Source organism: Orcinus orca, chromosome 7, assembly GCF_937001465.1.
Source record: "Orcinus orca chromosome 7, mOrcOrc1.1, whole genome shotgun sequence".
Classification (NCBI taxonomy): domain Eukaryota; kingdom Metazoa; phylum Chordata; class Mammalia; order Artiodactyla; family Delphinidae; genus Orcinus; species Orcinus orca.
In genome coordinates this window covers 53,860,603-53,888,240 of record NC_064565.1, presented here as the reverse complement: position 1 = coordinate 53,888,240, position 27,638 = coordinate 53,860,603, and the positions used below count along the sequence as shown (strand labels likewise).

The following is a 27,638-nucleotide window of genomic DNA, read 5'->3' as shown; positions in this document are numbered from 1 at the left end:
ATTCATATTATGTTCACCAGAAATATGTAAATAGTTGAGTTCAAGGGTTTTGGAACTTGACTTTCCTGTTTGATTGTTTTGACTCACAACGTTATGATGATTGTTTAGTTATGACTGAGTTAAACAAAAACCCACGATTAATATTTCCATTCTGGTACATATGTGTGTGTGTGTGTGTATAACTTATGCCATTTTGAAATTCCCACCTTGGAACTTCCTTACACATTAGTTTATTAGCCATATAAGAAAACTAGTCTTACTCTTCAGAGTAATAGCTCTCTTTTTTTGTTTTTGTTTTTTACCACATTCACTTACTTATTTGACAGACTTGGCTTCTACAGATTTTAGATTTTGCAGAAATTAATGCACAAAGACTTGGTACCACTGAGGACATTTCAAAAGTATAATCACATGATCTCTGAAGGAATTCAATATGAGCTAAAAATTTAAACAATAGTGTCTTCATTGGAATAGATACATAGCTCCTAAAGTGAATACTGTGATTAGCACAGCTTTAAATATATATATATATATATAAATCCTTGTAAGTATGTTTTATGTTTACAAATTTTGTTTGTATTTGATCTCTCTCTCTCTCTCTCTCTCTCTCTCTCTCTCTCTCTCTCGCACACACACACACACACGCACTATATATATATATATTATTTCCTTGTTTTGATAGCCAAGAGTCTGCAGTGAATAAATACCAGGTTTCAGCAGCTTCCCTATGACATCTTCCCTATCCAAAAAGTTGCTTTGTCTGCTTTCCTTCAGGGAAATCACTTCTTTCTCAATAGAAGGGTAGAAATATAGTGAATATTTTTATCAAAACCTTGAGGCTTGAAATTTTAAGTTGTACTGATCAAGTCTCTCTGGAATACAGAAGTTAGAAAAAAAAAAGGCACAGAACATACCATTTCCCCATGTTGCTTACTTTATGAATGAAGGGTTTTGCCATTAGAGGGTTTAGGACAAGGAGTGACATAATGTCTTTAGCCTTTGGAAAGGATCTCTGTAGTTTCTAGGTTAAAAGTATACACTAAGGGGGCTTCCTTGGTGGTGCAGTGGTTGAGAGTCTGCCTGCCAATGCAGGGGACACGAGTTCGTGCCCCGGTCCGGGAAGATCCCACGTGCCGCGGAGCCTCGCGTCCGGAGCCTGTGCTCCGCAACGGGAGAGGCCACAACAGTGAGAGGCCTGCGTAACGCAAAAAAAAAAAAAAAAAAAAAAAAAAAATATATATATATATATATATATACACACACACACACACACACACACACACACACATACACTAAGGGGACAAAGGAAGGAAGAAGCAGGACAACTGATGCAGAGGCTACTAAAATAATTTGAATGCAAAATATTATAACATTATTTGAATTATAGGTTCATCCTTAAGTTACTTTGTATTTACATTTTTCGTGAATTATTTCTGTTTTTACATGGTTGTATGGAATTTATTCAAAATTGTCATTTATGTAGCTCTTTGTATTAATTAAGTCATTTTTTTAATTAAATATTTGACTACTTGTGTCACTGGTGTTACTCATAAACACTTTATAATATTTATTGTGTTTTAGTTGATCCTGAAAACTTGCTTATTGGTCACCATTTCATTATTGTGCTTTCCACTGTTGCCTTTACTCTGCCTTTGTCCTTGTATCGAGATATAGCGAAACTTGGAAAGGTAATTTTTACATTTTAAATAGGCAAAGAAATGCACTTTGTTACCTGCATTAATTTTGTCAAACTGCTATCTCTATGGCCAAGTTCTTAATTACAGTATTCATCTTTAGTTTCTTTTAGTTTACTTATAATTGTATTGGAGTAAACTATGTTTGATATTTTATCTTATTTGGGGGAACTGATGGTTAAATACTTGATGACTATGAAATAAATAGGTCCTCTCTTCTCTTTTTTTAAGGTAGATACTCTGACACAGACAGCACACTTTAATTTTAGAAAATATAAAGAACTCTATTTAAACCAAGTCTATTTACTGAAAAATCTAGTCTATTTTCTATCATTCTTTGTAGTCATTTAAACAATTTAAAATTACATTAACTTTAATGAAGTAAGAATAAATCACTTCATTGGCTTAAAATTTTTTTGTAAATTACAATGTCTATTGTGCCCATTTTTTATCCAGTGAATTTAAATGTCAATATTTGATTGATTAATTGTTGAGAATTTGGCCAATATTTATGATTCTTATTGCTAAAGAGAAATGGTTATTTATTTCTAATGAAACCAACCAAGTACGTATTCAACTCACCACATATGCTTATCTGCATGCATTAGCCTTTATCTGGCTGTATTTTATTTCCTTACTCTCATGAAGTGTTTGTATTTTACTCAGAATATTATTGGTGTTCCATCCTCATTATGCCAAACATTCTGATAAAAAAAAATTTTTTTAAGTTATTCATGTGTTTTTACATTCTATTTTGAAAAATCCAACAGTTAATTAGTTTTACTTTTCACTGTGATGTTTCGTGTGTATCCACAGTGATGAAGCCCCCTCTTCCAGGTAGAGCTGAGAATGGGGATGATATTCCAGAGTTTTCTGACCATGCTCCTTCCTTCCATAAGAGGCATCTAGAAATAAACTGAAGTGTATTAAAAGGAACTTTTTTGGTGAATTTTCTGAAATGTCTGAACTGTTTTCCATTCCACATGCTCAATGTAGACATAAATGCTTCCTTCTGAGAGCAAAAGGCAAGGCATTTATGAAAAGAAAGCTAATGTTCCATCATATTACTAATACTTGAACATTTTGACCCTAAGTGTCCCTTAAAAATGTCATATTGATGTATTTAAATAAATCTCCCATGAGCAAAGCAGAGTAGTTAGAAAACACTGATCTGGAGTCAGGCTGAGCATCTGAGTTCCCCACGGGCCACTTTCTAGCTATGTGACCGGATTCTTTCCCAATATCTGAGTGGATCAGAGGACTTATAATAGAACCTTCTCTCTAGTTAAAAACTAACAACCCAGGAAACAAGATTAATGACAATCAAATGAAATAAAAGCAATTTTATATTTTTCTTATCAGACAAAAATTTCTAAATTGTGCTTATCCATTTAAAAAATTAAGAGTAGAACACAGATTTAATGTTGAGAGTGCAAAGAACACATATACACACAGACCAGTTTATATTGTAACCAGTTAAAATAGTGACAGAAGAGAGAGGAAGTAGCAGAGAAGACTCTAGAAACACAGACCAAAGGACAAAACCACAGAGGAAAATTAGACTTAATAGAGCTAGAAAGCAGCAAGGAAAAAGCAGAGGCGTCCCAAAATGTGTGTGAGTGGGTGGGGGGACGTGGTATAGGAAGGGGCAGGGTAGGATAACGACAGAAGCAAGAAGCAATTATAGATAGAAAAAAGCACAAGTCAACACTAAAATAAAACCTGAAGAAAAATGGAAACATAATTTCCCTTTATGAAATAGTCATATTTGGTACTTGTTCTATTTGGGGGGAAAAGAACTAAGACTAAGATCTAATAAAAAATTTACCTGCCTTAGATTATCAATACCAATCTGTAAGAATAAACTACTAAAGAATTGTATTTTAAAAACTGTACATAAGTTTACTCAAGTAAAAAGTGAATCACCTAATATTTTCAATAAAATTGTCTCTATTCTAAACTGACCATATATCTTTACATTTTCTTTTTCAGATCTCTCTTATTTCTACAGTTTTAACAACTCTGATTCTTGGAATTGTAATGGCAAGGGTAGTTTCATTGGGTCCACACATGTAAGTTTTGTTGCTTCATTGGTTGATATTTGATTTATACCCATCATTCAGATGTTCATATGATATATTATAAATGCAGAAACATAAAGTTATAATGGTACCAGAAGCATCATTTATCTTCAGTATTTGACAAAATGAGAGAAAATGATTACGTTTAAGTAGTAGCTGATGGGATTAAACTGAGTTTGCTTATTATTTTCATGGCCTGCCTAAAGAATTAAAATAAGGAAGGGATTTTGAATAGTGAGAAATAGGAACAAGGTAGAGAAGTGGTAGATGGCAGAAAGAGGAGAAATGGTAGATGGTAGAAATTTCTGTATCTATCTCACAGATGGATTTGTTCTTAACAAAGTTTTCACCAGTCTAGGTTGAAATGAGAAGAGTAAAGAATATAGTGGATGTTTTTCTCTATTTAATGAAATGTGGTCACCTTGAAAACCACCCTTTATTCTCTACTAAGATTATATTCTTTAATTGTGTTAAAATGCTTTGTCATTTGTGAACTAATAGTGATAGTTGGTAATGATATTTATTTGTTTTTTACATTATTATTTGGCCAAATAAAATGTTGGGAACTTGGCATTGGTTCCACAAATTTTAAAAATGTTACTTAGCCGTGAAATTCAAAGTAGAGATTCTACTGATCTAAACCACACAGTTCTTATGCTTTGATTATAGAATAGATTTATCAGATAAGGACTGGGTAGTTTGTATCCACAGTCCCAAGAGAATGCCGTAATGAAACTAGCTTAAAATAGCTTTAAACACAAAATTGGGTTCCCACAATGCACAATAACTATTTGTTGAATAAATTAATAAATAATACATTATGGAGTTTCCATGACACCTTAAATATTTTCTTTATCCTACATAAGACAAATAAAATTAATTTAAGACAATCTCTAACATAGTGCAAGGAACATGCTGGGTCTTCAGTTGTTATCTGTGAGGAAAAAAAGAAACTTGGTGAATAGCTATAATTGATAATGCCATCCCCCAGGTAACTTATTTTTTTCCTACTGAACATTGTTCTGCAAAATCACTTCATCTTCCACTATATATGACTTATGTCAGGCTTCTTAATTTACCAGGAAAATACCAAAAATTATGCCTTAAATTTATTTGAAAGGAAGTATGAAATATCTAGACTAACTACATTTCATATGGTCTTTTCTTTAAAAAAAAAACTTTTTTTAAGGTTTTCAATAAAAGGAGATAGCATAAATATCTGTAATGTTTATATTAATGTTATCTTCAAATAACTTAATCCCAGTTCATAGTTGTATTAGTCAGTTTGGCCTGCTGGAACAAAGTACTACAGACTGGGTGACATGAACAACAGATATTTATTTTCTCATAGTTCTGCAGGCTGGCAGCTTGGTTGGGTTCTGGTGAGGGATTTCTTCCTGACTTGCAGATGCCTGCCTTCCTGCTGTGTCCTCATGTGGCAGACAGAGGGAGAGACAGCAAGCTCTCTGGTGTCTCCTCTTATAAAGGCACTAATCCCAGTAAGAGTGTCCTACCCTCATGACCTCTTCTAAACCTAATTATCTCCCAAAGTCCTCATCCTTACATACCATCACGAATTTGGGTTAGGGCTTCAACATGAATTTTGTGGGGAGCACAATTCAGTCCATAGCGATAGTGTTTTTGAAATGTACCTGGTTCACTTCAATATGGCCATTTATTCCTTCATCTAGTAAACACTTATTGAGTACCTATGGCTTCTAACTATTTTGCTGTGCAGCACTTACTGCACATTGTTCACGATCAACTATGGATGAGGGATTTATTTTAAAAACAAAAAAGAAAAAGAAATGACAATACAGTATTAGGAGTGCAAAATAGAAGCATAAATGAGGGGCAGTGTCAGCACCAAAGAAGAGAGTTCTTGATAGTCTGAATTAAGGAAGGCTTCCTAGAGGAAGAGAAATATGATCTGGACGTTTTGAAAGAGGAATCTGAATTTTTCCAGATAGATAAGGGTGTAAAAGGCATTACAGGCCTGGGAAAGGTAAGCTTAAAAGCACAAAAACACATATTAAATTCTACTGGATGTATTTAACATCTATAATATTGGTACTGTATTCTGCTCTGGTTTTCAGAAGCTGAATTCACAGCAACGAAAGGCTAATAAGTGTATTGAACAAAATACACTAATAATTTTTGCTTAAAATTTTTACTTTTATAAGCCAGAACTATTTTAATTGAAGCCTTTATCATGTAGAGAATAAATCAAGTTATAATAAAAGGTGTTAATAGATTTGGGAAATAGAGTACTATGAGGGAACATTGAGGGGAAAAAAAGCAAGCAGCTAAAAGTTGGAAGTAAATAAATAAGCCATTAGTTGAGCCCAAGCAGAACAGTTTAAAGCAATGATTTTCAACTCTGGCTTCACATTAGAATTACCTGAGTAGCTTTAAAAAATGCTGATGCCAGGGCCCTACTTGCAGAGATTCTGAAGGAATTGATGTAGGGGTCAGGCAACTGGATTTATTACTTAATGGTTTTGAGTTTGTGAACAAAGATCTAGAGCCTCTTGGTTTGAAGAGATTAAAATCATGAGTACACATTTTAACTGACACATTTCTAAAAATAGGCCAGAGATTTTGTTATTTTAGTTACTGTTGTGTCGTTATTTTTCATGATTCATCCTTCAGTTATTTTTTTCAGTGTCTTCTATATACAAAATGTGTGTGAGATACTATTGTGAACACAAAGAGAAAGTATCTCTGCTCTGAGGGGTGCACAGTTTAGTGGGGAAGATAAGATGATACGAATGACTGTCATATAGGCAGTGTATCTTGATACAAAGGAAAGAGGAAGGAGAAGCCACTTCCTGGTGGTGCTAAATGAATTGATTTTTATGGCCAAGAGCTATTTATTTCTGTTATAAACAAAATGTGACCTGTATCTTTTTAACCTTCCTCTAGTGCTGATAATCATATTTTATCTGAGTCTTTGAAATTTTTCTAACAACAGGGATTATTTAGTTAACTCTTTCAATATTTAAATGTTAAGGAAGTGTGTTTTTTAATACTGTGCTGCCTTTTATTTCTGTTTGAATACTACTGCAAACAACTTCTGTTTGTCCAGATTTACAATCAGGCTAATCAAATCCCATGTTTAGGGGCTGGCATAGTAGCTAGTCAGGCAGGCTTTTCTCTGAAAATATGACAGCCACGAATGCTTATAATCCATAAAACATGAGAAATTCAATACTCCATGTGTGTTTTTCCTCATTTTTTTGTTCAGATGAATGATCAGAAACCCTGTACTTTTTCATAGGACTTTTAAAGTGGTATTTGAAAAAGATCTTTAAACCCAGTATCAGAAAAGAGGAAGGTCTGCAATGGCGACTGGTATTGACCTTGTTACTATGGAAACACCTTTGTAGTGGTTGTGTTTTAAAAATAAAACATACAATTCAATTTCCTTTTCCATAACTCATAGGGCCATAAACTCTGCTTTTTGATATGATTTCAAATATCTCACAGTCCAATGACTTTCTTTTTGGAAATAATGTTCAGTTTTATTGTGTTTTCTAACCTTTTGCTTTCTAAAAACTGAGGTGACAACGCAATCTAATTGCTTTCCAGAAAGTGTGCTAGTATCAAAATGCAATAACACATTTCTCCCATTTTTTTTCAAACTACAATCAGAGGCATTATCACTGTGAAAACCTTCATTCTGTGCCTCATTAATATTCAATTCTTTACATTCAGGATGGAAATGATAGCATGCAGTCCAAATTTATAACTAGTCTCCCTTCATATAACATCTCTTTTACAGCATTTTAATCAATAGTGTAGTGTGTTCCAAACATAATTTCAAAAAATGTGTCTACACTTTTAACAGGTATTTATGCATATAAAATGTGCCTTTTCCAAGGATCTCAATACATACTAGTTTTGTTACCCCTTATTCATTCTAACCCTGAAATTCCACAATTATAGCTATATATAAAGAGGAACTAGAGGGGATTAAAGAAGGGTCAGAAAAAAATGGGTAAAGACAAAGGAATAGTGCATATTTGAAAAGGGAATGATTAGTTCTGGCAGATACCAGCCACTGATTTGTTTTGATGGTGCATAAATTATTGCCATTTTTGTTGCAGACGACAACAACCATAGAACCATAACTGGTTGAGGCAAGAGAGAATTTATTGACACACACAGCTATAAAGTTCAAGGCTATTTCTGTTATTAGGTTTGGTTGGATTTAGGAGCTCAGTCAACAAAATCATAGTTTTTCTTTTTTTATCCTTTGGCTTCATATCCTATTTTGGCTCTAGTGTCTGAAAGACTTTCCCCTTATTGTGACAAGACGGCAATGGCAATCTTAGCCTACATCTATTCAAGTCCAAGTCCATAAAAAAAATCTTTTATTTTACCTCAAACCTCAATTCCAGTATTAGTTCTGATTGGCTCTAGTGAGGACCCATGACGATCATGCCTTGTACTGAGTTGCTTATGTTTGTGTTACATGACTACCTTTGAAGCTAAGGATGGGATCAGCTCAGCTAAAGCACACAGACTCTGAGCAGAGGAAAAGGTATCCCAAAGGAAATCAAGGCAATGATGATGCCACAGGAAGCGGGAGTAGACTGCATGGTGTAAACTACAGATGTCCACTTGAGGTGACAGGAGGTTACTGGTGACCTTCAGGCATTTCAATCAAATGATAAAGTTGGAAAGTAGCTTAGAGAGAATTAAGATCTAAGTGAATTTGGCCCAAAAAAAAAAAACCCTTTTGTTTTTTAAGAGCCTCAATGAATGAAAATCTCAGGACAAAACAGTGGCTTAAGGCAGTAAGAAGTCTAAAAACTACCGTTTTTACCATGGGAGATATGGAACATGTTATAGACCAAGGCAGAAGATGGAGTGAAAGTCCCCCAGGAAATCTTGAAAAGTTGGAATTCATGATATAGAGTGCTCCTTGGAGAGGATTGAAGTCATGAGATAATGAAAATGATCTTAGGACATTAAAAATTTAATACAAAAACATTCTCTGGCAAAGAAAATGTTCCTAAGGCTGCTTCCATGCTAACAAAATTTGCTCACTCATTTGCTAAAATACCATTTGACTCTGTTCTGTAGCACTGCTAGAGCTAGTGTTAAGTTTTCCCAGACCAATTGCTGACATGAAGCAACAAATAGAACCATCATGTGACTTGAGTCTGCATGAAAATAGAAAAAAACAGCTGTAAGACAATATGTTCTCCGAGGAGATCAGTCCAGTCCCTGTGTTAGTGGAGCTGAAGGAGCAGCCTGGGTTGCTCAGTGTTAAGGACTCATCCCACTCATCATCAATTTTTTTTTTTTTTTTTTTTTGCGGTACGCCGGCCTCTCACTGTTGTGGCCTCTCCCGTTGCGGAGTACAGGCTCCGGATGCGCAGGCTCAGCGGCCATGGCTCACGGACCCAGCCGCTCCGCGGCATGTGGGATCCTCCCGGACCGGGGCACGAACCCGTGTCTCCTGCATCGGCAGGCGGACGCTCAACCACTGCGCCACCAGGGAAGCCCATCAATTATTTTTTTATAAATGGCTGCCTTAGTGAAATGTGCCACCTGTGTGTTATTTCCGATTAGAAGCCAGACTGGTCTGTGGTACAGATTAACAACCAAAGAGCAAAAATCGAGTCACCTGTTCTTTCAGCTAATAAGCATTTATTAAATGTCTGGCTTATGCCAGTCACTCTTCTAGGTATTGAGGCTGCCAAGATGAGGAAAGCACAGTCCATGACCTCAGATATTTATAGTTTGTGAATGGGGAGAATAGACAGTTAATCTCAATATAATATTTAATAGAATTATGGCAAAACGCAATGGAAACAGGAAGGGCCCTTAGCCCAACCTGGGCAGGCAAGTAATATTTCAAGATAAGACAGTATGTGATCTGCTGTTTTTAAAACAATGTACTGGGATTAGCTGGGTCAAAAAAGGAGAGAAGGGAGGAGTGGGAAGCTACTGTTGGCAGAAATGAGTGAGGCCCAGAGGTGTGAGGTGTATAAGGAACTAAAGATTTAACGTTAACAGGAGGTACCTGGAGAAGAAGGACACTGCCACTGGTTGGGGGAACTATCAAAGAAAATAAAAGTGCATCCCTTGAGAATTTTCTCAAAAACTCTATCTTGCTTTTATGTTTCTCCTCGAATATATATTTTATCATAGTTTTAACAATGGTCATGTCTCCATATTATCTCTTTTGAAAAACTGCTGAATATTGGTGCTTTCCTAATCTACTGACCTCTGCTCTCTCATCGCCACCACCTGTACAGCTTCTGTGTTAGGGAAGTAACTAGAATGTTGGTGATCCTGAGTTGAAAGTTCATCTAGAGAGAATGAAGAGATGATTGTAGAGAGGTTGGTAGAGACCAACATGGAAGGAAAGCTTTACATGTAGTGCCAAGAAAGTTGGATTTGTTCTTTAGTTGATGGGACATTGAAAGTTCTTCAGCAGGACAGTAACCACAGCGAGTCTTCATTTTGGACTTCTCACACCGCAGAGGTGAGGATAGATGGGGGTTAAAGGCCTGGGAGGAGGCTCTCTGGAGGCAAGCATCCAGGCAAAAGACAACTGGAACAGTATAAAGGCAAGGTTGGCAGAAAAGAAAAGGAAACAGAGGAGGGTGTTGCCAAGGTTTCCAGCTTGGACAACCAGAATTGTAGATGGTCCAGAACTCACCACCAAAAGGAGAAAATGAAAAAGTCTGTCCATCCAGTAAAGCATTTACTAAATGCTTGGGAACATCGATGAAAAACCCCAGCTTATTTTAAGTTGTTAAACAGGATAAAAAAGGAAGCAGGTCTGGAAAAAACATAAATTTTTAATTTTAATATCAATTTTGAGTAACCCTTGGGGTGGAGAGAGAGGAAAAGGAAGTTTTGGAAATGCAAGTTTAGAGTTTAGGGAGAGTCTGATATGAACAGGATTGTACAGGGACAGCATATAATAATAAGGTGGGGAATTCCCTGCCAGCCCCGCGGTTGGGACTCTGCGCTTCCACTGTTGGTGGGGAGGGAGGGGGGCACGGGTTCGATCCCTGGTCGGGGAACTGGGATCCCACATGCTGCATGGCACAGCCAATAATAATAATAATGTGAAGAGATTATTATTAGTAGAACCCCAATGGTAAATACAATTGACCCTTGAACAGCATGTGTTTGAACTGCTCGGGTCCATTTATTTGGGAATTTTTTTTTCAATAGTAAATACTGCAGTACTACACAATCACAATTGGTTGAATCCACAAATGCGAAACTCAGATAGGGAGGGTCAACTATAGGTTATACTTGGATTTTCGACTGCTCTGACGGTCAGTGCCCCTAAGCCCTGCATTGTTCAAGGGTCAACTTCCATCATCTGGAGTACACATCTGAAATTACATTTATTTTAATATAAACCTTGAGCACTTCCGTTTAAAAACAAAAGGATCCGGGCCTCCCTGGTGGCGCAGTGGTTGAGAGTCTGCCTGCCGATGCAGGGGACACGGGTTCGTGCCCCGCTCCGGGAAGATCCCACATGCCGCGGAGCGGCTGGGCCCGTGAGCCATGGCCGCTGAGCCTGCGCGTCCGGAGCCTGTGCTCCGCAACGGGGGAGGCCACAACAGTAAGAGGCCCACGTACCGCAAAAAAAAAAAAAAAAAAAGGATCCATTTTGATGTTTAGGGTGATACCCAGGAAGAATGTTCCTGAACAGCTGTATGTGTTCATGTGGACCACAGCTGTCTATAGAACAGACTCAGAAGAAAAGTGAGGTGGGAGCAAGGAAATGGCAGAGAGCTGTCAGCTGATGTGGAGCTAGGGAAGTGGGCAGATCTGCTTATGTCACTAATAGCTTGTGGTGTGACAGGAAACGTGGAGCCTTTGTGTGCCAGCCAGAGCACTTAACTCCCAGATGTATCTGGTTGAATAGGTTAATATGTAAGGCTCTCTTAAGAAAAACGCAGGCTCTGCCGAGATTGTCTGATTTGGAAGGTGCCTGTGTTTAGCTGAAAAGAGTTTGGTCAGGTACAACAGACACATGTGGTGTCCGACCTCCTGATCGGAGGTCAGATGTTCTGGTGATCAGAAGCAATCCCTATGCAGCTTGTTTTCTCCAGTCTGTGAAGACTGGAGATGTATTTGGTGGGACTTGCTTCCTACTTGCTTATTACTACAAATCTACTGTTATAGAGATAAGGAAAAGTATGTCTTTCAAAATAGGATGCAAAACCTGAATCCAAGAGCCCAAACTGAGATAATTTTGCAAAATGAATTTAAGCCCCGAAAACCTCCCCACCTCGCACACGTAAGGAAAAGACTTCTAAAAATTTTATAACTAAGCATGTCTGGATTTTTCAGAGTAAGAGAAGCAATCATTCTTGTAAAAGTATTTGCAAACTGCTACAAGCCAATCTGTATTCCTGTCAGTATTAAAATATGTTAAAACACTGGAAGCATTGCTTCTTAAATGATCTGAACCTTATGATAAACCTTCATTATGTTGCCATGATTTATTTGAAGTTTTGTAAGACATTTTAAAAGATCCTGCCTCTTCCCAATATTGCTTTCATTTGGATTTATTTTTCTCAAAAGAATATTCACATATTTTTACAACATCAAATATTACAAATTGCTTTTAATGAAATAGAGCTGCCTCCTACCAAATCCTTTCCTATTTCAGCTGTATCTTTTGGCATTTACATTTTTACTTCTAGGTAATGTGCTTGTAACTGCTATTTCTGGATTCTTACTGTTGTCATATAGTAGATGAGGATTTAGCTCTTTCAAATTATTTTTCTTCTTCTATATCATAATATGTGAAGACTTAACACAAGTTTCAAAGTTAGTTATATTTCCCTTCTGTTATGTTTTTTCTAGAATCGAGACTTGCTTTGGGTTTTGTTTTTAATCATGTTTAGTTGGATGTTCAGTTTAGCTTTAAAAAAAACAAAAAATTTGATTTTTTCAAAGCAGTTTTATGTTCACAGCAAAGTTGAGAGAGCGGTACAGAGATTTCCCACAAATGCCCTGCCCCACACATGCATAGGCTCCCCCATTATCAACATCCCCTACTATAGTGGTGCATTGGTGACAGTTGATGAATCTAGGTTAGTCCATCATAATCACCCAAAGTCCATAGTTTACATTAGAGTTCACTCTTGGTATTGTACATTCTGTGGGTTTGGACAAATGTGTAATGACATGTATCCATAACTATATTATCATACAGTGCATTTTCACTGCCCTAAACATCCTATGTGTTTCCTCTATTCACCCCTTCTCCCCCACCCCTAACCACTGGCAACTACTGATCTTTTTACTGTCTCCACAGTTTTGCCTTTTCCAGAATGAAATACAGTTGAAATCATATAGTATGTAGCCTTTTCAGAATGGCTTCTTGCACTTAGTAATATGCATTTAAGGTTCCTATCTTTTCGTGGCTTGATAGCTCATCTCTTTTTAGTACTGAGTAATATTCTATCATCTGGATGTACCAGAGTTTACCCATTCACCTTCTGAAGGCCATCTTGGTGGCCTCCGAGTTTTAGTAATTATGAAGAAAGCTGCTATAAACATCGGTGTGGCAGGTTTTTGTGTAGATCATATGTTTTCAGATTCTTTGGGTAAACACCAAGCAATGTGATTGCTGGATCCTATGATAAGAGTATGTTTAGTTTTATAAGAAACCATCAAACTGTCTTCCAAAGTAGCTGTACCAATTTGCATTTCCACCAGCAAAGAATGAGGGTTCGTATTGTTCTACATCCTCACCAACATTTGGAGTTGTCAGTGTTCTAGATTTTGGCCAGTCTAATGGCTGTACTTTTTTTTTTCTTTCTTTCAAGGTGTGTAGTGGTATCTCAGTGTTGTTTTAATTTGCACTTCCCTGGTGACATATGGTTTGGAGCATCTTTTCATATGCCTGTTTGCTCTCAGGATCTGTTCTTTGGTGAGGGGTCTATTAGGGGGTCAGTGGATCTTTGGCCATTTTTAAATTGAGTTGTGTGTGTTCTTATTGTTGAGTCTGAAGTGTTCTTTGTATATTTTGGAGATAATGAGTCCTTTGTGAAATGTGTCTTTTAAAAATATTTTCTCCTAGTTTAGCTTTTGACTTTGATTATTTTTGTTACTCCTTTTCCAAATGCTCGAACATATAAGATAATCTACCAATCTTGTTATTTTTCCTAGAGAGGAGTCTCAGAGCCTTCGTCCTCTTGCTCCTTTCTAGATAGAGTGATTTCTCAGTTTGCTGCCCCATTGTCTTTCTAGGACTTCCTTTCACCTCTTTTTTTGTGTTAGACACCCTACTTCCAGTTTCTCACATCTTTCTTTTTTTCTTTGTTTTCTCCTTTTGCTGGAGCATCCTGAGTAGCTTTCTGGTGTGTCTGAGTCCTTTATACACGGAGGTTTAGCAAAGTGAGTTAGCTCTTTCACATCTTTAGCTCCCTCTATGTCATTGTAACTTAACACCAAGAATAACCCTTAATCTATGTGCATGTGTGTATAGATAGAATCTTAAAAATGTAAAAGGATAATTTTATACTTTTTTTCCTTTCAAGTCTAAGATGTAATCCAAGTGGTGATTAAGTAATCAGGCAATTTGCCTCTCTATCCATTTTAGATGTCCAGTATCTTAAGGTTTAATGAGTGCCCTCTTTTATTCAAACATTGAATTTATTCATTTTGAATTTATTCAAACAAAGATTCCATTGGTGGTAGTCTCCACACCACTGTAGCAAAATTTATATCAGCACAGAGAAGCTACAACTTAGCTGGGGAACTGATAGCTGGGCTAAGCTGTACCCTGGAGGGGGGTTGAGCAGCTCCACGTGCCCTGAGATTACCCAAGGGGTTTTCTGCAGCTGGAAGCTGCACTAATTTGGCAGACCCAGTTGTGCAGAAAACTGTATGGGGTATGGTGGGTGGGATGGAATACCGAACATTTATCTGTCAATATCTAAAGCATAAATGAATTTTTTCATCTTTTTCACCACAATCAAAACCAAACGGCTGCCCGTTTGGTTGCATTTGTACCATCTGTTATCAAGATTAAACGTTTGCTTATTTAAAATAAGATAGCTAGGGCTTCCCTGGTGGCGCAGTGGTTGAGAGTCCGCCTGCCGATGCAGGGGACACGGGTTCGTGCCCCAGTCCGGGAAGATCCCACATGCTCTTCTCACATGCCACGGAGCAGCTAGGCCAGTGACCCATGGCCGCTGAGCCTGCGCGTCCAGAGCCTGTGGTCTGCAATGGGAGAGGCCACAACAGTGAGAGGCCCGCGTACTGCAAAAAATAAAAAATAAATTAAAAAAAAAAAAGATAGCTTGCCTTTCTCAAGGTCCCTTCATTCTCTAAAAGAATATGAATACCATGATGAAGATTGCATTTCATGAACTTGCAGGTCCTTACACCCAGACTGAGATATGTATTGTTACTTTAGTGATAACATGAGGAAAGGGAAAAAGAGCAGAAGAAGGCCCATCTAACACTGATTGTCCACTATATACCACACTCTCTCATTCATCTTCTCATAACCTTTGTGTCAGATATACAAAATACAATTAATATCGTCTCTGTTCTACAGCAGAAAACACTAAGACCAGTGTCATTAAGTAGTCTGCCCAAAGTCACCCTGCTAGTATATCATAAAGTTAAAATTTAAATCCTGCAGCGCCAGATGGAGGTACACGCGGTCACTGTGCGCGAGTGACTGTCCCCCTGGACGCAGGGGGACCCTGCCAACCCCTCCCTTCCGGCAGATCATGGCAACCCCAGAGGAGACACGGAGCGACACAGTCAGAGCAGGGCCATGAGAGAGGGCTTTGGCATGGTGACCGCCAATCATCCCCTCCCCAAGGTTTTGTAACTGCCCAGAGGAATGTTCTCTTCTCCATGTTATTTATTTTGACTGTGTGCTCTATATTTGTCTCAGAGATGAAAGTTAAGTTTTGCGTTTACCGTTACAAGGAGTAAAATAACAAAACGAGAGTCAAGAATTGATAATAGTCATTTGCAGATCACAACCAGCTTTTCCCACGAAGTGACCAAATCTTAAAAGCCTAATTTAGGTCTCAGTGAGACATTTTTGAATGTGTCTGAAGGGTTGTTTGCAGAAGGAGGTATCTTAGGCATGACCATAGATGCTGCTCTCGGACGGTCGCTGGTGGAGACATTGCACAGCTGGGTCTGGTTTCTCACTTTCCTGTCTGATTCAGAAAGAGCTTTACTTCCCTGCAGGAGTGAGACTTCATTTGCACCTTTGGTTTTTATTTTATTTTATTTTGTTTTCAATAGCCATCTCTCTGTAGAATGTGTATATAAATATCGGAAAACATAATCTGATCTTTAAAGTTTATCTCATATTATTTAAGCATGACCCGAATTGTCTTTTTATTAATTGCCTTTTGAAAATCTGCAGTTAGGAAGTAATGTACGTGTAGGATTTAGGAATGTCAGTCAGAAAATTATATTTTAAGAAATGTAATTATTTTATTTACCTTCTAAAGCCAAATATTCTTAGGCAGAAGTTCTTTGTTATTTTAGTTTCACTTTCTTTTGAGGGTCTTTCCTTGTCATGAGTGCACAACGCCCACCTGTTTGACCCGTGGCCCTGCATGGCCTCACTCACCTTGGCCAACCCCCGGGCAGGCCTGATGGTCACCAGGACGCCCACACAGACACCACGGTCAGCAAATGCTGACCTTATGCGGGAGGCGTGGGGCGAGGCCAGAAGAGAGGAGGGGAGGAGAAGCGAGGAGGAGGGGCAGGGCCAGGGGTCCCGCAGGCTCCAAACCAGGGAGCAGGGCTCCCTGAGGCCTCACACTTCTTTGCCCTTGTGTGGCAATGTCCACCAGCGCCTGTGTGGACATCAAGAGATATGCTGGCCTCTGGGTGGTGACAGCCTAAAGAAGGGTGAGAAGGCCCTTGACCCTCTCATCTGGAGAGCAGCGAAAGGGGCAGGTCAGCATGAGAGGGCTTCCGAGGCTTATTTGAAATCAGACACCCCAGGTGTGTGAGGTCCCACCTAGAGTGACTGTGAGACTCGAGGTTTGTAAACTTGCCCCTAGTTTGCTAAGATGATCTAAAATAATGTTTACTGTTCCAAGTTAGAGAAGAGAGAGAGAGAGAACGGGTCTGTGCGGCCCCCTGTGCAGGTTGGCTGGTCTGAAGATGAAGTCTGCCGTGTTACTGATCAGGCCAGACACGCTCGTGTCACCGCATCACCTGGGTCTCTCTTGTGCAGAAAACAGCACGGTGTTTTTAATCTGCTTGTGTTCCCTCACAGTATGCTGTTAGAAGGTTAATTGATAAGATTAAAGTAGCCTTAATCACAAAGATGTTTAGTGTTTAAAAAAATTCCCCAGCAAGTATTGGAACTTCTAAAATATGTATATCATTTGTACAGGGTTAATCTTGGAAATTATACTTGAAAACTTTATTCTACTCTTCATTTTAAGTTGGAAATTGTTTTTGACAAAACTGTTTTGTACCATTGGAAAAGAAAAATGGTAATTTATGTTCTTAAAAAAAAAAATTTTTAATCCAAATCCGCCTGACCCCAAAGCTCATTAACTTTTTCCATTTCAGCTCTCTGTATTCCATATGTTTTTCCTTAGTCGAGAGAAAGTTCCTTCACAGTGGAAATTAAGTTCATTATTGTTCTAGTTGTCCCTTATTGATAATATTAATCACAGTTTTATCTATAGCCAGCAAATAATCACATTAAATGAAAGAAGCAGGTAGGAGCCAGATGGGGATAAAGAGCTGGTTTATGCATTGCTAGGTAACATTAACAGTTGCTGAAGAGATGCTATCGACCGCAGTGGACTAACTTCAAAACTGTTGGCTTCCATTGCAAACTCTAGACACACACCAGTAAATGTGGTTGGTTTCAGTTCTCAGGGAAATGAACTTTGACGGTGCCAACAGAAGAATCTAAAACAAAAAGAAACCAGAGAGTAGTTCTTATTTTGGGGTTTCTTCAGAAGAAAATTAGCCTCTCTTTGTACAAAAGAAATACTCCTGAAGAGTTCTATGTTAATATGTTTGATTTTGAAAAATCATTTGAAAACCATTTCCTGTTACAGGTTACTTATTGTGAATTATCTTTAAAATTAAAAAAAAAAAGGAAAGTGCTCATCCTATAATTTAATCACTTTGTAATAACAGATTAGTCTTTACTTGGTTCATATTTAATAATATTTCAATATGACTACTATGTACTCTGTTTTCCCCCATGTCTGTATTCATAATGACAATTTTGGTTTGTTTCTCCCAGTTTGTTATTTTTTTGCTTTCTTCATCTTCTTTTTCTTTTCTTCTTCTTGTTTTTTTCTTTCTCAAATTCTCTAGTAGCCATGGTTCTTTATAAGTTAACAAAGTATTCTTCTTGTCTACTGTTACACTCATCTCCTCCATTCTTCTTGCCTCTCAGGAAGTTCAGTTGGTAAATAGCTGAAACTTACCGCATAAGCTACACTGCAGGAAAAATAAATCCTCTTTAAGTAATTTCTTTAACTCTTCTAGACCATTAGAAGCTAATTAGGTTTTCTGCAACAAAAGTTACCTATACCACTCCTTTTAGATCTATGTTGTCCAACACAGTAGCAACCAGCCACATGTGACTATTTTTTTTATTTTATGATTTTTTATTGAAGTATAGTTAATTGACAATGTTGTGTTAGTTGCAAATGTTAATTTACAGTGTTGTTTACAGCAAAGTGATTCAGTTATACATGTAAATGTATATATATAAATATATATGTAGTCTCTTTCAGATTCTTTTCCATTACAGGTTATTATAAGATATTGAGTATATTTCCCTATGCTATACAGTAGGTCATTGTTGTTTACCTATTTTATATATAGTAGTGTGTATATATGTTAATCCCAAACTCCTAATTTATCTCCCCCTACATGTGACTATTTAAATTAGATAAAATTAAATAGAATTAAAAATTAATTAACTCTAGCCATACTATTAAATGCTCAGTAGCCACATGTGCATAGTGGTCACCATATTGCACAGCACAGATGTAGAACCTTTCCATCAGCACAGAAAGCAATTGTAGGGGAGCAAAATTCGCCATGCCAAAAGGTGTCTCTTTGGCAGGTGGATTATTTCAAGCTGAAAACAAGACCCAAAAGACTCAGGAAGTACCTTTGACCTTCTTCCTCACTGCCTAAAAGAATTCAGATAGAGGGACGTTCCTGGAATAGAGCAATCACCAGAGATACCTGCAAAGAATATGTGCTAGGTGTGGTGGAGAAACTTGGCAAGGGCTAGAGATCAGGGTCCGCTAAATGTCCCATGTCTCCACATGGCCCAGCAGACATTTCTTTACCAAACATTTACTTTTCCACCTTCATGTGAATTGCCTTCCTCCCCTTCGAAGTCCCAAACCACTACCCCCAACATCCTTGTTTGCCTTTAGCTAAAGATGGTATTTAATGTGAGGGCTTTGGCCATTTTGGCGAGTTACTCAGTTCCCTTGAGTCTCTCCCATGTATACCTGTCATTAAACTTCTGTTTGATTTTCTCCTGTTAATCTGTCTCATGTCAATTTAACTCTTAGAGCAGCTAGAAGAACCTAGAATAGCGGAAAATGTCTTCCTCCCCAACACACTATTGTATGCTGCTATTCTAGATTATCATACAGAATAAAAAATATTTGACCTCTTTGTTTTGTCTTTTTCTCTGCAGCATTTCCAGTGGCCATAACACTGATTGCCACATTGGTAGTGTTCAGCAAATATTTGTTGAAAATTGAATGATTTGAATGACTTTCCAGTAGGAAGAATGTAATTTCAGTTATAGACTATTTATGGAAATTTAAGCTTAAAAATTAAGTTCAAATCCAAAAAGGTTTCATGTAGAAAATATTGTATAATTATATAAAGTTCAGAAAGTTTTAAATTGGGCTAAATCTTTTTGAAATAATTTTCTATATTTGGTTCCAGTCTTTATCAACAATAGACTATCATATTTAAAAGTCAATGTACTTCTCTTTCCATAGCAATAACTATAATTCTTAAGTTGGATTCATTTTTCTTTTCCCAGACATAACTATTATTCTTAAGTTGGTTTGAATCATTCCTGTTCATGCTTCTATACTTATACTGTGCATTTACATATTAGTATTGATTAGTATGTTTGTAAAATATTCATAAATAATCACTATGGTAAAAAAAATGTACATTCTCTAATATAACTCACTATTTTTCCCTCAATATTGTATTCAGTATATTTCCATTTTGATAAAATTAGCACTGGGTGACTCTTTTTAATTGCTCTACAGCATACAATCTGATGGTTTAGAAATTTAGAAATGTAATTGTTTGCTTATAAGCTTTGAGTACCTTAAACTTTACTAGATATTGCCAGGATCTTCTCCAAACTGTTTTATAGTTTACAGTTCCCTCCATAATAATTGTATCTTGTCCTAGCAACTTCTCAACATTGCTATTATTGAATTAGGTTTAAAATTTTTTTTTAATGTATTTCATTTGAATTTTTCTAATTATGAAGGAGGGTGAGCAACATACAGCATATTTGTTGGCCATTCTCATTTCCTTTTCTGTCAATTACCTGTTGTCTATTGTTCATTGGAATATCTTTTTATTTTGATATGCAGTAGCATTTAATATACACTGGATAATAACCCTTTCTTGGTTATATGCAAGACACATTTCATCTCCCAATTTTTAGCTTTTCTTTATTTTTTAACTTTGAATATGGATTATTTTATTATACATTTTATATTAATATTTACCTTCCATTGATTTTATCAGGTTTATCAGTTTTTACCTTTATGGTTTTTGCCTTTATAGGTTTTGTTTTGTTTTGTTTTTGCAGTTCGTGGGCCTCTCACTGTTGTGGCCTCTCCCATTGCGGAGCACAGGCTCAGCGGCCATGGCTCACAGGCCCAGCCGCTCCGCGGCATGTGGGATCCTCCCGGACCGGGGCACGAACCCGTATCCCCTGCATCGGCAGGCGGACTCTCAACCACTGAGCCACCAGGGAAGCCTGCCTTTATAGGTTTAAAACAATCTCTCCTCCATCGATATTATGTTTTATTCTTTGAAATTTAATATTAATTTGGAGAGAATTGACATCTACATGATATTGAGTCTTCCCATTCATAAATATAGATATGCTATATCTCTCCATTTGTTTGTCTTTCAATAAAATTATGTCATGACATTAATATTATGCATATCTTTAAAAATAGTGTTTTTGTTGTCACTGCCATTTAAAAAACATTTTAACTGGTTCTTTTTTGTATACATCAACCCTATTAATTTTTGTATATTGAGCTTGTATCCAGTGAAGTTGCTGAATGCTCTTATTAATCCCAATAGCTTGTCAGTAGATTCCCCTGAATTTTCTGTGTACATAATTATATTGTGTCCAAATAATTTATCACTTTCCAATGATTACATATCTTATCACTGTCTTATTTTATTGCATTAGCTAAGAGTTCCAATAGTATATTCTGAAAGCAGTGATAGTGAACATCCTCATCTAGTTTCTGCCTTTAATTGTAATATTTCTAATTTTTCACTTTTAAATATGTCACTTGCTATAGGTTTTGGTATATATTCCTTATTAGGTTAAGGAAGTTCTACTTTAATAATAGCGTGCTTAGCATGCTTGTCAAAATAAATACTGGATTGTACGCTTTCCTACCTATTTTGAAATGGTCAGTCATAAGCTTTTTTCTCCATTAATCTGTTAATGTGATGACTTATACTAATAGATTTTTCTATTACTGAACTACTCTTGCACTTATTGGAAAAAACTCTTCTTAGACATGATTTTTTTCTTAAACATTGCTTGATTGCATTTGATAATATTTCATTTTCTATTTCAGCATCTATATTCTAAAGTCAGAGTGGTCTGTAACTTCATTTTCTCATCCACATTGAGTATCAATGTTTCATAAAATATACCAAGAAACTTTCTCTCTTCTTTTTTCTGTGGAACCATTTTTGTGGAACTCAATCCCAGGCTAGTTTATAAAAGTTTGGAAAACCATATTCAGTGTCTCTTTCCTTCTCTTTATCTAGATTTGGACATACATTTTTTTCCTATCTGTAACATGTTTTTGGTATTTTCCATCTTATAAAATCAGCATCATTAAGCTGAACACAGAAAATCCAAAATCATCATAGGTACTATTTCACACTCCATCTTATCTAGGAATATCAAGGAACCATATGGACCAGGAAAAACCTTTTAAACTTAAATGAAAGAAGAAAAATAAAAATAAAACTCCTACCTTTTCATTACTAATATAAGAGTTAAAAAGTAGGGCACCACCACAATCTGTACTGAAAGGAAAAATGAATATTATTCACCTGGGAATACCCTACCAGGGAAAGTAGATCATTTAAAACATATTAGAAAGTTAAAAATCTTCAAGCTTCTACAATTGTTAGTGCTGCCTTTTCTCAAAAAAATGTTTAAGGACTGTGGACAAAATTTGTATTTTTCCACATTAACATTGGAGTTTGACAGGTATGCTGCTGTCAGTAATGTTCACTGCAATGAGTAATGGAAGCAGCAGGTGGCAGCAGCTCCCACTCAACAAACTATGGGTTTCTGAGCAAGCACTGTAACAGCAGGAGGCCTCCCTTGCTTGCTCCTTAGTTCTTTTGTGTCTGTAATGCTCATTTCAAATATGGAAAGAAGTAATATAATGCATAAATCCCACTAACTTTGACAAAACAGATGAGACATGTTTGTGTCTACATTGAGAATGAATAACAAACTTAGGAAATAGATGGATTTATACCTAGTACCTTTATGCTTTCTAGGACCCTTCTTCCCTGTCCCCCTCTTCTATCTTATGCCTTTTTTGGATCTCACTGAAGCCTTTCCTTTTCAGGGAAGCCGGCCATACTTTTGGACATTTGCTACCTTCTATTAAATGAAACTGTATAATAATAACAATGTTAATACATAAGCTGATAATACTAGTGACCATTTATTGAATACTTACTGTATGCTGGGCTCTCTTCCAAAGTTTTTTTTTTTTGTTTTGCGGTACGCGGGCCTCTCACTGCTGTGGCCTCTCCGTTGCGGAGCACAGGCTCCGGACACGCAGGCTCAGCGGCCATGGCTCACGGGCCCAGCCGCTCCGCGGCATGTGGGTTCTTCCCGGACCGGAGCACGAACCCGTGTCCCCTGCATCGGCAGGCGGACTCTCAACCACTGCGCCACCAGGGAAGCCCTCTTCCAAAGTTTTACATATTTTTCTTATTTAATTTACACAATAACTCAGTGAATTTGGTACTATTATTATTATCCTCATTTTATAGATATCAAAACTGAAGCACAGAAAGGTTAAGTACTTTGCCTAAGATACATAGCTAATAAGTGGATGGGGCCAGATCACACAGGCCGTCTGACCTTGGAGCCTGTGCTCTTCACTGCTACTCACGGATTTGTTAAACAGGGAGACCAATCCCTGCCTATAGACAGGTTGGCAAATATTTTAATTCCACTAGGAAAGAGACTTATTCAAGCTATTTAAAGTACATATATTTCTAAAACCTCTTTGAGAAGTGTATATACAGGTGGGAATTTGAGGGGACTGGCAGTTCAGTAAGGGAGAGACAGACCAAAGAGACAGATCTCAACTTCTTTACTTACTGTTTGTGGAAGCTTGACCAGATATGTCACCACCCAGAGCTTGACTTTCCTAGTACATTAAATGGTCATAATAATACTTAGGTGTTATTGTGAAGATTGAGATAGCATAGGATAGTTCCTAGAACATAGTTAAGTACCTTTTCAATTAATATTAGTTCAAGTCTACCTTTCTCAATAAACTGTAGCGCCAACTGTGAATTTCCCTTGGGTAGGATGAACCTGGAAGAGTTAAAGGGAAATAAAGGGCAGCATTGAGGGCTTCCTTGGTGGTGCAGTGGTTGAGAGTCCACCTGCCGATGCAGGGGACACGGGTTCTTGCCCCGGTCTGGGAAGACCCCATGTGCCACGGAGCGGCTAGGCCCGTGAGCCATGGCCGCTGAGCCTGCGCGTCCAGAGCCTGTGCTCCGCAATGGGAGAGGCCACAACAGTGAGAGGCCTGCATACCGCAAAAAAAAAAAAAAAAAGAGCAGCATTGATTAACTGAGGAAGAACTTTGCATTATTAATGTTTGAATCTCCCTCAACAAGTATCTCAAATGATGAGTGCATAACAAATGTTTGTTGTTAAATTGATAAGTAGATAAAGTCACAGAGTTAAGTGGTCAATCTAAATATGCAAAACTAGAGTCTCTCCAAGTCATGGGCATGCATTTTCAAGGACTGAGGTTAACAGTAACATTGGTATTCCCAGGAAATTTATTTACAATTTAAAAAGATGAATGGGAGCCCCTTATTAATTTCTGACTTAAAGACGTTCAATTTATAGTGTGACATCATTTCTTGTTTTCTTTTATACTTATGCTTGCATTTGTTTAATCATTCATCAAATTAACTGATTTCTCTTCTAGACCAAAAACAGAAGATGCCTGGATATTTGCAAAGCCCAATGCTATTCAGGCTGTTGGTGTAATGTCGTTTGGTGAGTAGATGGTTTCCAAGGCCCTTTCTCAATATGGAGTCTTCTGTACCAGGAAAAAGTGCTGTGGGGCTTCCCTGGTGGCACAGTGGTTAAGAATCCGCCTGCCAATGCAAGGGACACGGGTTCGAGCCCTGGCCTGGGAAGATCCCACATGCTGCGGAGCAACTAAGCCCATGTGCTACAACTACTGAGCCTGAGCTCTAGAGCCCACAAGCCACAACTACTGAGCACACATGCCACAACTACTGAAGCCTGCGCGCCTAGAGCCCATGCTCCACAATGAGAAGCCACGACAATGAGAAGTCCGCACACCGCAACGAAGAGTAGCCCCCACTCACCACAAGTAAAGAAAGCTTGTGCACAGCAACAAAGACCCAACACAGCCAAAAATAAATAAGTAAATTTATTTTTTTAAAAAAAAGGTGCTGTGTGTCTGGAGAGCAGACGTCCTAAGTTTTAGACTTCCCATTAGCAGCATATGATCCAGTTTGTGCCAACATAAAATTAGGCTCAAACTTTTCTCACTCATCACCAGAATGTGCTTCAATTTGGACAAGTCTCTTCCTCATGCAGAAAACTCATTTAAGTCTTCTTGTTTCTTAACTTGAAAATCTAGCAAGTGTTATGGACTTCTTCAAAACCTTGCACACAAAGTATTGTGAATTGGCCTTCTAAAGTTACTCTGTTATATCCCAGATGGGAAAGGAAGCCCTGGACTGAAAATATGGTGTTGTTTAGATTTCCTTTAAGATTGGAAAGGCCACTGGGAAATGGGAGAGAAAGTTGGCTAGGCCTGGTATATATCAAGAGTGACATGAGGAGAATATAAGCCTAATGTGAATGAAATTTCTCATTCCTACAGCTGTTAGAAAGATTATTTCTGACATATTTAGTAAATTAGTATATCTGAACTTCAGTTCATTAGTATTTCAAAGTAGCATACATCTCTGAATTTTCTGAAGGAAAGGGAGAACTATGGTGCTTGCTTTAATAATGCTTTTTTTTTTCTTGTATTGCAGCATTTATTTGCCACCATAACTGCTTCTTAGTTTATGGTTCTTTGGAAGAACCCACAGTAGCTAAGTGGTCTCGCATCATCCATGTGTCCACCTTGATTTCTGTATTTATCAGTATTCTCTTTGCTACATGCGGATACTTGACATTTACTGGCTACACCCAAGGTAAAATGAAAAATTCAGTATTAGCATATTTTGGTGTTCATATGGAGTGGTGCTATCACTTCTCATTTTAAGTACAATTATACCCAATGTTCTACTTCAGAGTAGAACCCATTCTCTCCCCTACCTTCTTGCCTCTCCTAATTTTCCTGATTTTCTCCTTTTTAAACTGCTAAGCTTCTTCTGTAGTCCATTCTCCCTCCTTCCACGGTATCACTTCAAAGCACATGAATTCCAGCTTCCCTCTCTACTAGTCCACTGCAGTTTCACTTTCGAGGACACCAATATCCTCCCACTCTTCAAAGCTAACAGTCTTCTTGGTTCTGATTTTCATGGACCTCTCTGAGTCACTTAACAGTTCTGTACATTCTTTCTTTCCTCCCGCAGAGAAAAGAGCACTACCATACCATCATTCACTTCCTTAATATTTTTTTCTTTCTGAGTGATTCATCTTTACTTTCTCCTACCTCCTCTCCCTCTCTCCCCACAAAACCCCATTAACTGGCTCAAGCAAGTTGGCTTTTTTTCTCTCAACAAATTCTTGGAGATTTTCATTGTTTTAACTCTAGTCCAGAACTTTCTTTTCATCTCCAGCCTCTTGCCTGCAGGACATTTCTACTTAGTTGTTTCACTCTTGCCTTAAACACAAAATACATCTTTCCCACAAAACCAGGCCTTTCCCTCCTCACCCCAACTCTCATCCCAGGACCCCACACTGAATTCACTTCTCTTTTCTTCTGTTCATCTAGGCCCAACAACGGAATGGTCATCTCTTCTACATCCTTGACCCTTACATTCACTCATCTCTGTAGTGTGAGAGTTAGGGTATTCTGACAGCCTGCTAAATACTATGATTCATGCATTTCACAGCTTTTGCAGGTTTGTTATCTCATTTGACCTTCAGACAACCCTAGGAAGGTAAGTGGAATAACTAGTTTTACCCCCTGCCTAGAACACAAAGAGGCGGAGTAACTTGCCCAAGCTGGCTGCTGACAAAGTAGAAAACACATCTCCTAACTTTCAGTCCCATTTTCTTTCCATTCCATCTTGTCATCTACCCCATTTTGGATACATATGGCCCATTAAAAACTGTCTCTTAGCCTCTAGTTCTGCTTAGCTTACTTTTCAGATGACACTGAAGTACTCTTGGGTGGGTGGTACATTGTTCCAAATGCAGGTTACAGGTGACTATGATTATAGGGAGAGATTTCTCAAGAAATAAAGAAGATGGCTTCATAAAAGAGTGCTGAATAACAAAATCCCAGTGCCATCGAAACTATAATACCGGTGTGTGCCATTAGAGTGCAGTAATGAAGTGACCTTGAAAATCTTGATTAAAATTGTTTCAAAACATTGCCATGTATCACTATTGCTACATAGTTTGCAAAGACAAATAGCCTGTAGGCTCCAGTCTGCACAGGACCTTGGTTTTAAATGCCTTTTCTATAAGACATAAACCCTTTTTCTTAGTCACACCTTCCTGGTGTTTTTATCATTAGTAATTGTGCAGATATAATTAAGTCTTTATATAACAAAGCTGACAGGTTGGTTTTGGTTTTGGTTGTCTGTTTTTGTTTTTTTTTCTTTCTTTCTTTTCTAGCTATAATTCCCTAAAATACACTTAGACTCAACCTAGAATAAACTGAGGTTGTTTCTTCAGGCCATTTTGCCTTAGGTAAATCTAGTCTTGTTTGCGCACACTGCATGCTTCTTTTCCCTTTCATTACATAAACTCCAGCTTGTGAGGCAGTGAGAACTCTACATTGTTCTTGAATTTCCCAGTGACTTTTGAAAAGGTACAGGGCCTGTTTTTTAGTGGAGGTTAGTGAACAGGGAGCTTTGGGCCTTTTTTCTCACAGTGTTGGAACCCTTTCAATCAACCTTGGATGAACCTCTGCCACTACTGCTTTGTGATTTAATCTCCTTCTGCCCAAAAGGAACACTAAAAAGTAATGTACATTTACTCCAATTAACAGGGGGAGGGGAAAAGAGTCACTTAAAGTAAGTCTTGGGAAGAGGCAGGTCATTTAGTCTTTTAATGAAAAAAAAAAGTACAGAAGTATTATTATTTTGTTTTCTTTGTAAACAGTGTGATAGTGTGTGACTTTTATCTAATTTTCTAGTCAGTCTC

The 27,638-nt window shown here is 37.6% G+C and overlaps 1 protein-coding gene across 3 annotated transcripts in view; it reads left to right on the top strand.

Moving 5' to 3' along the window:
• Positions 1 to 27,638, top strand: part of SLC38A11 (solute carrier family 38 member 11) — a 52,911-nt gene that overhangs the window by 11,992 nt on the left and 13,281 nt on the right. For 2 of the 3 annotated variants that reach the window (XM_004283606.2, XM_049712062.1), the window contains 4 exons: positions 1,582 to 1,688; positions 3,687 to 3,766; positions 24,259 to 24,329; positions 25,349 to 25,510. In XM_004283606.2, the coding sequence (XP_004283654.1) occupies positions 1,582 to 1,688; positions 3,687 to 3,766; positions 24,259 to 24,329; positions 25,349 to 25,510 (420 nt within the window). The remainder of the gene's footprint in view (positions 1 to 1,581; positions 1,689 to 3,686; positions 3,767 to 24,258; positions 24,330 to 25,348; positions 25,511 to 27,638) is intronic. The other variant, XM_033412593.2, reaches the window with a different exon arrangement.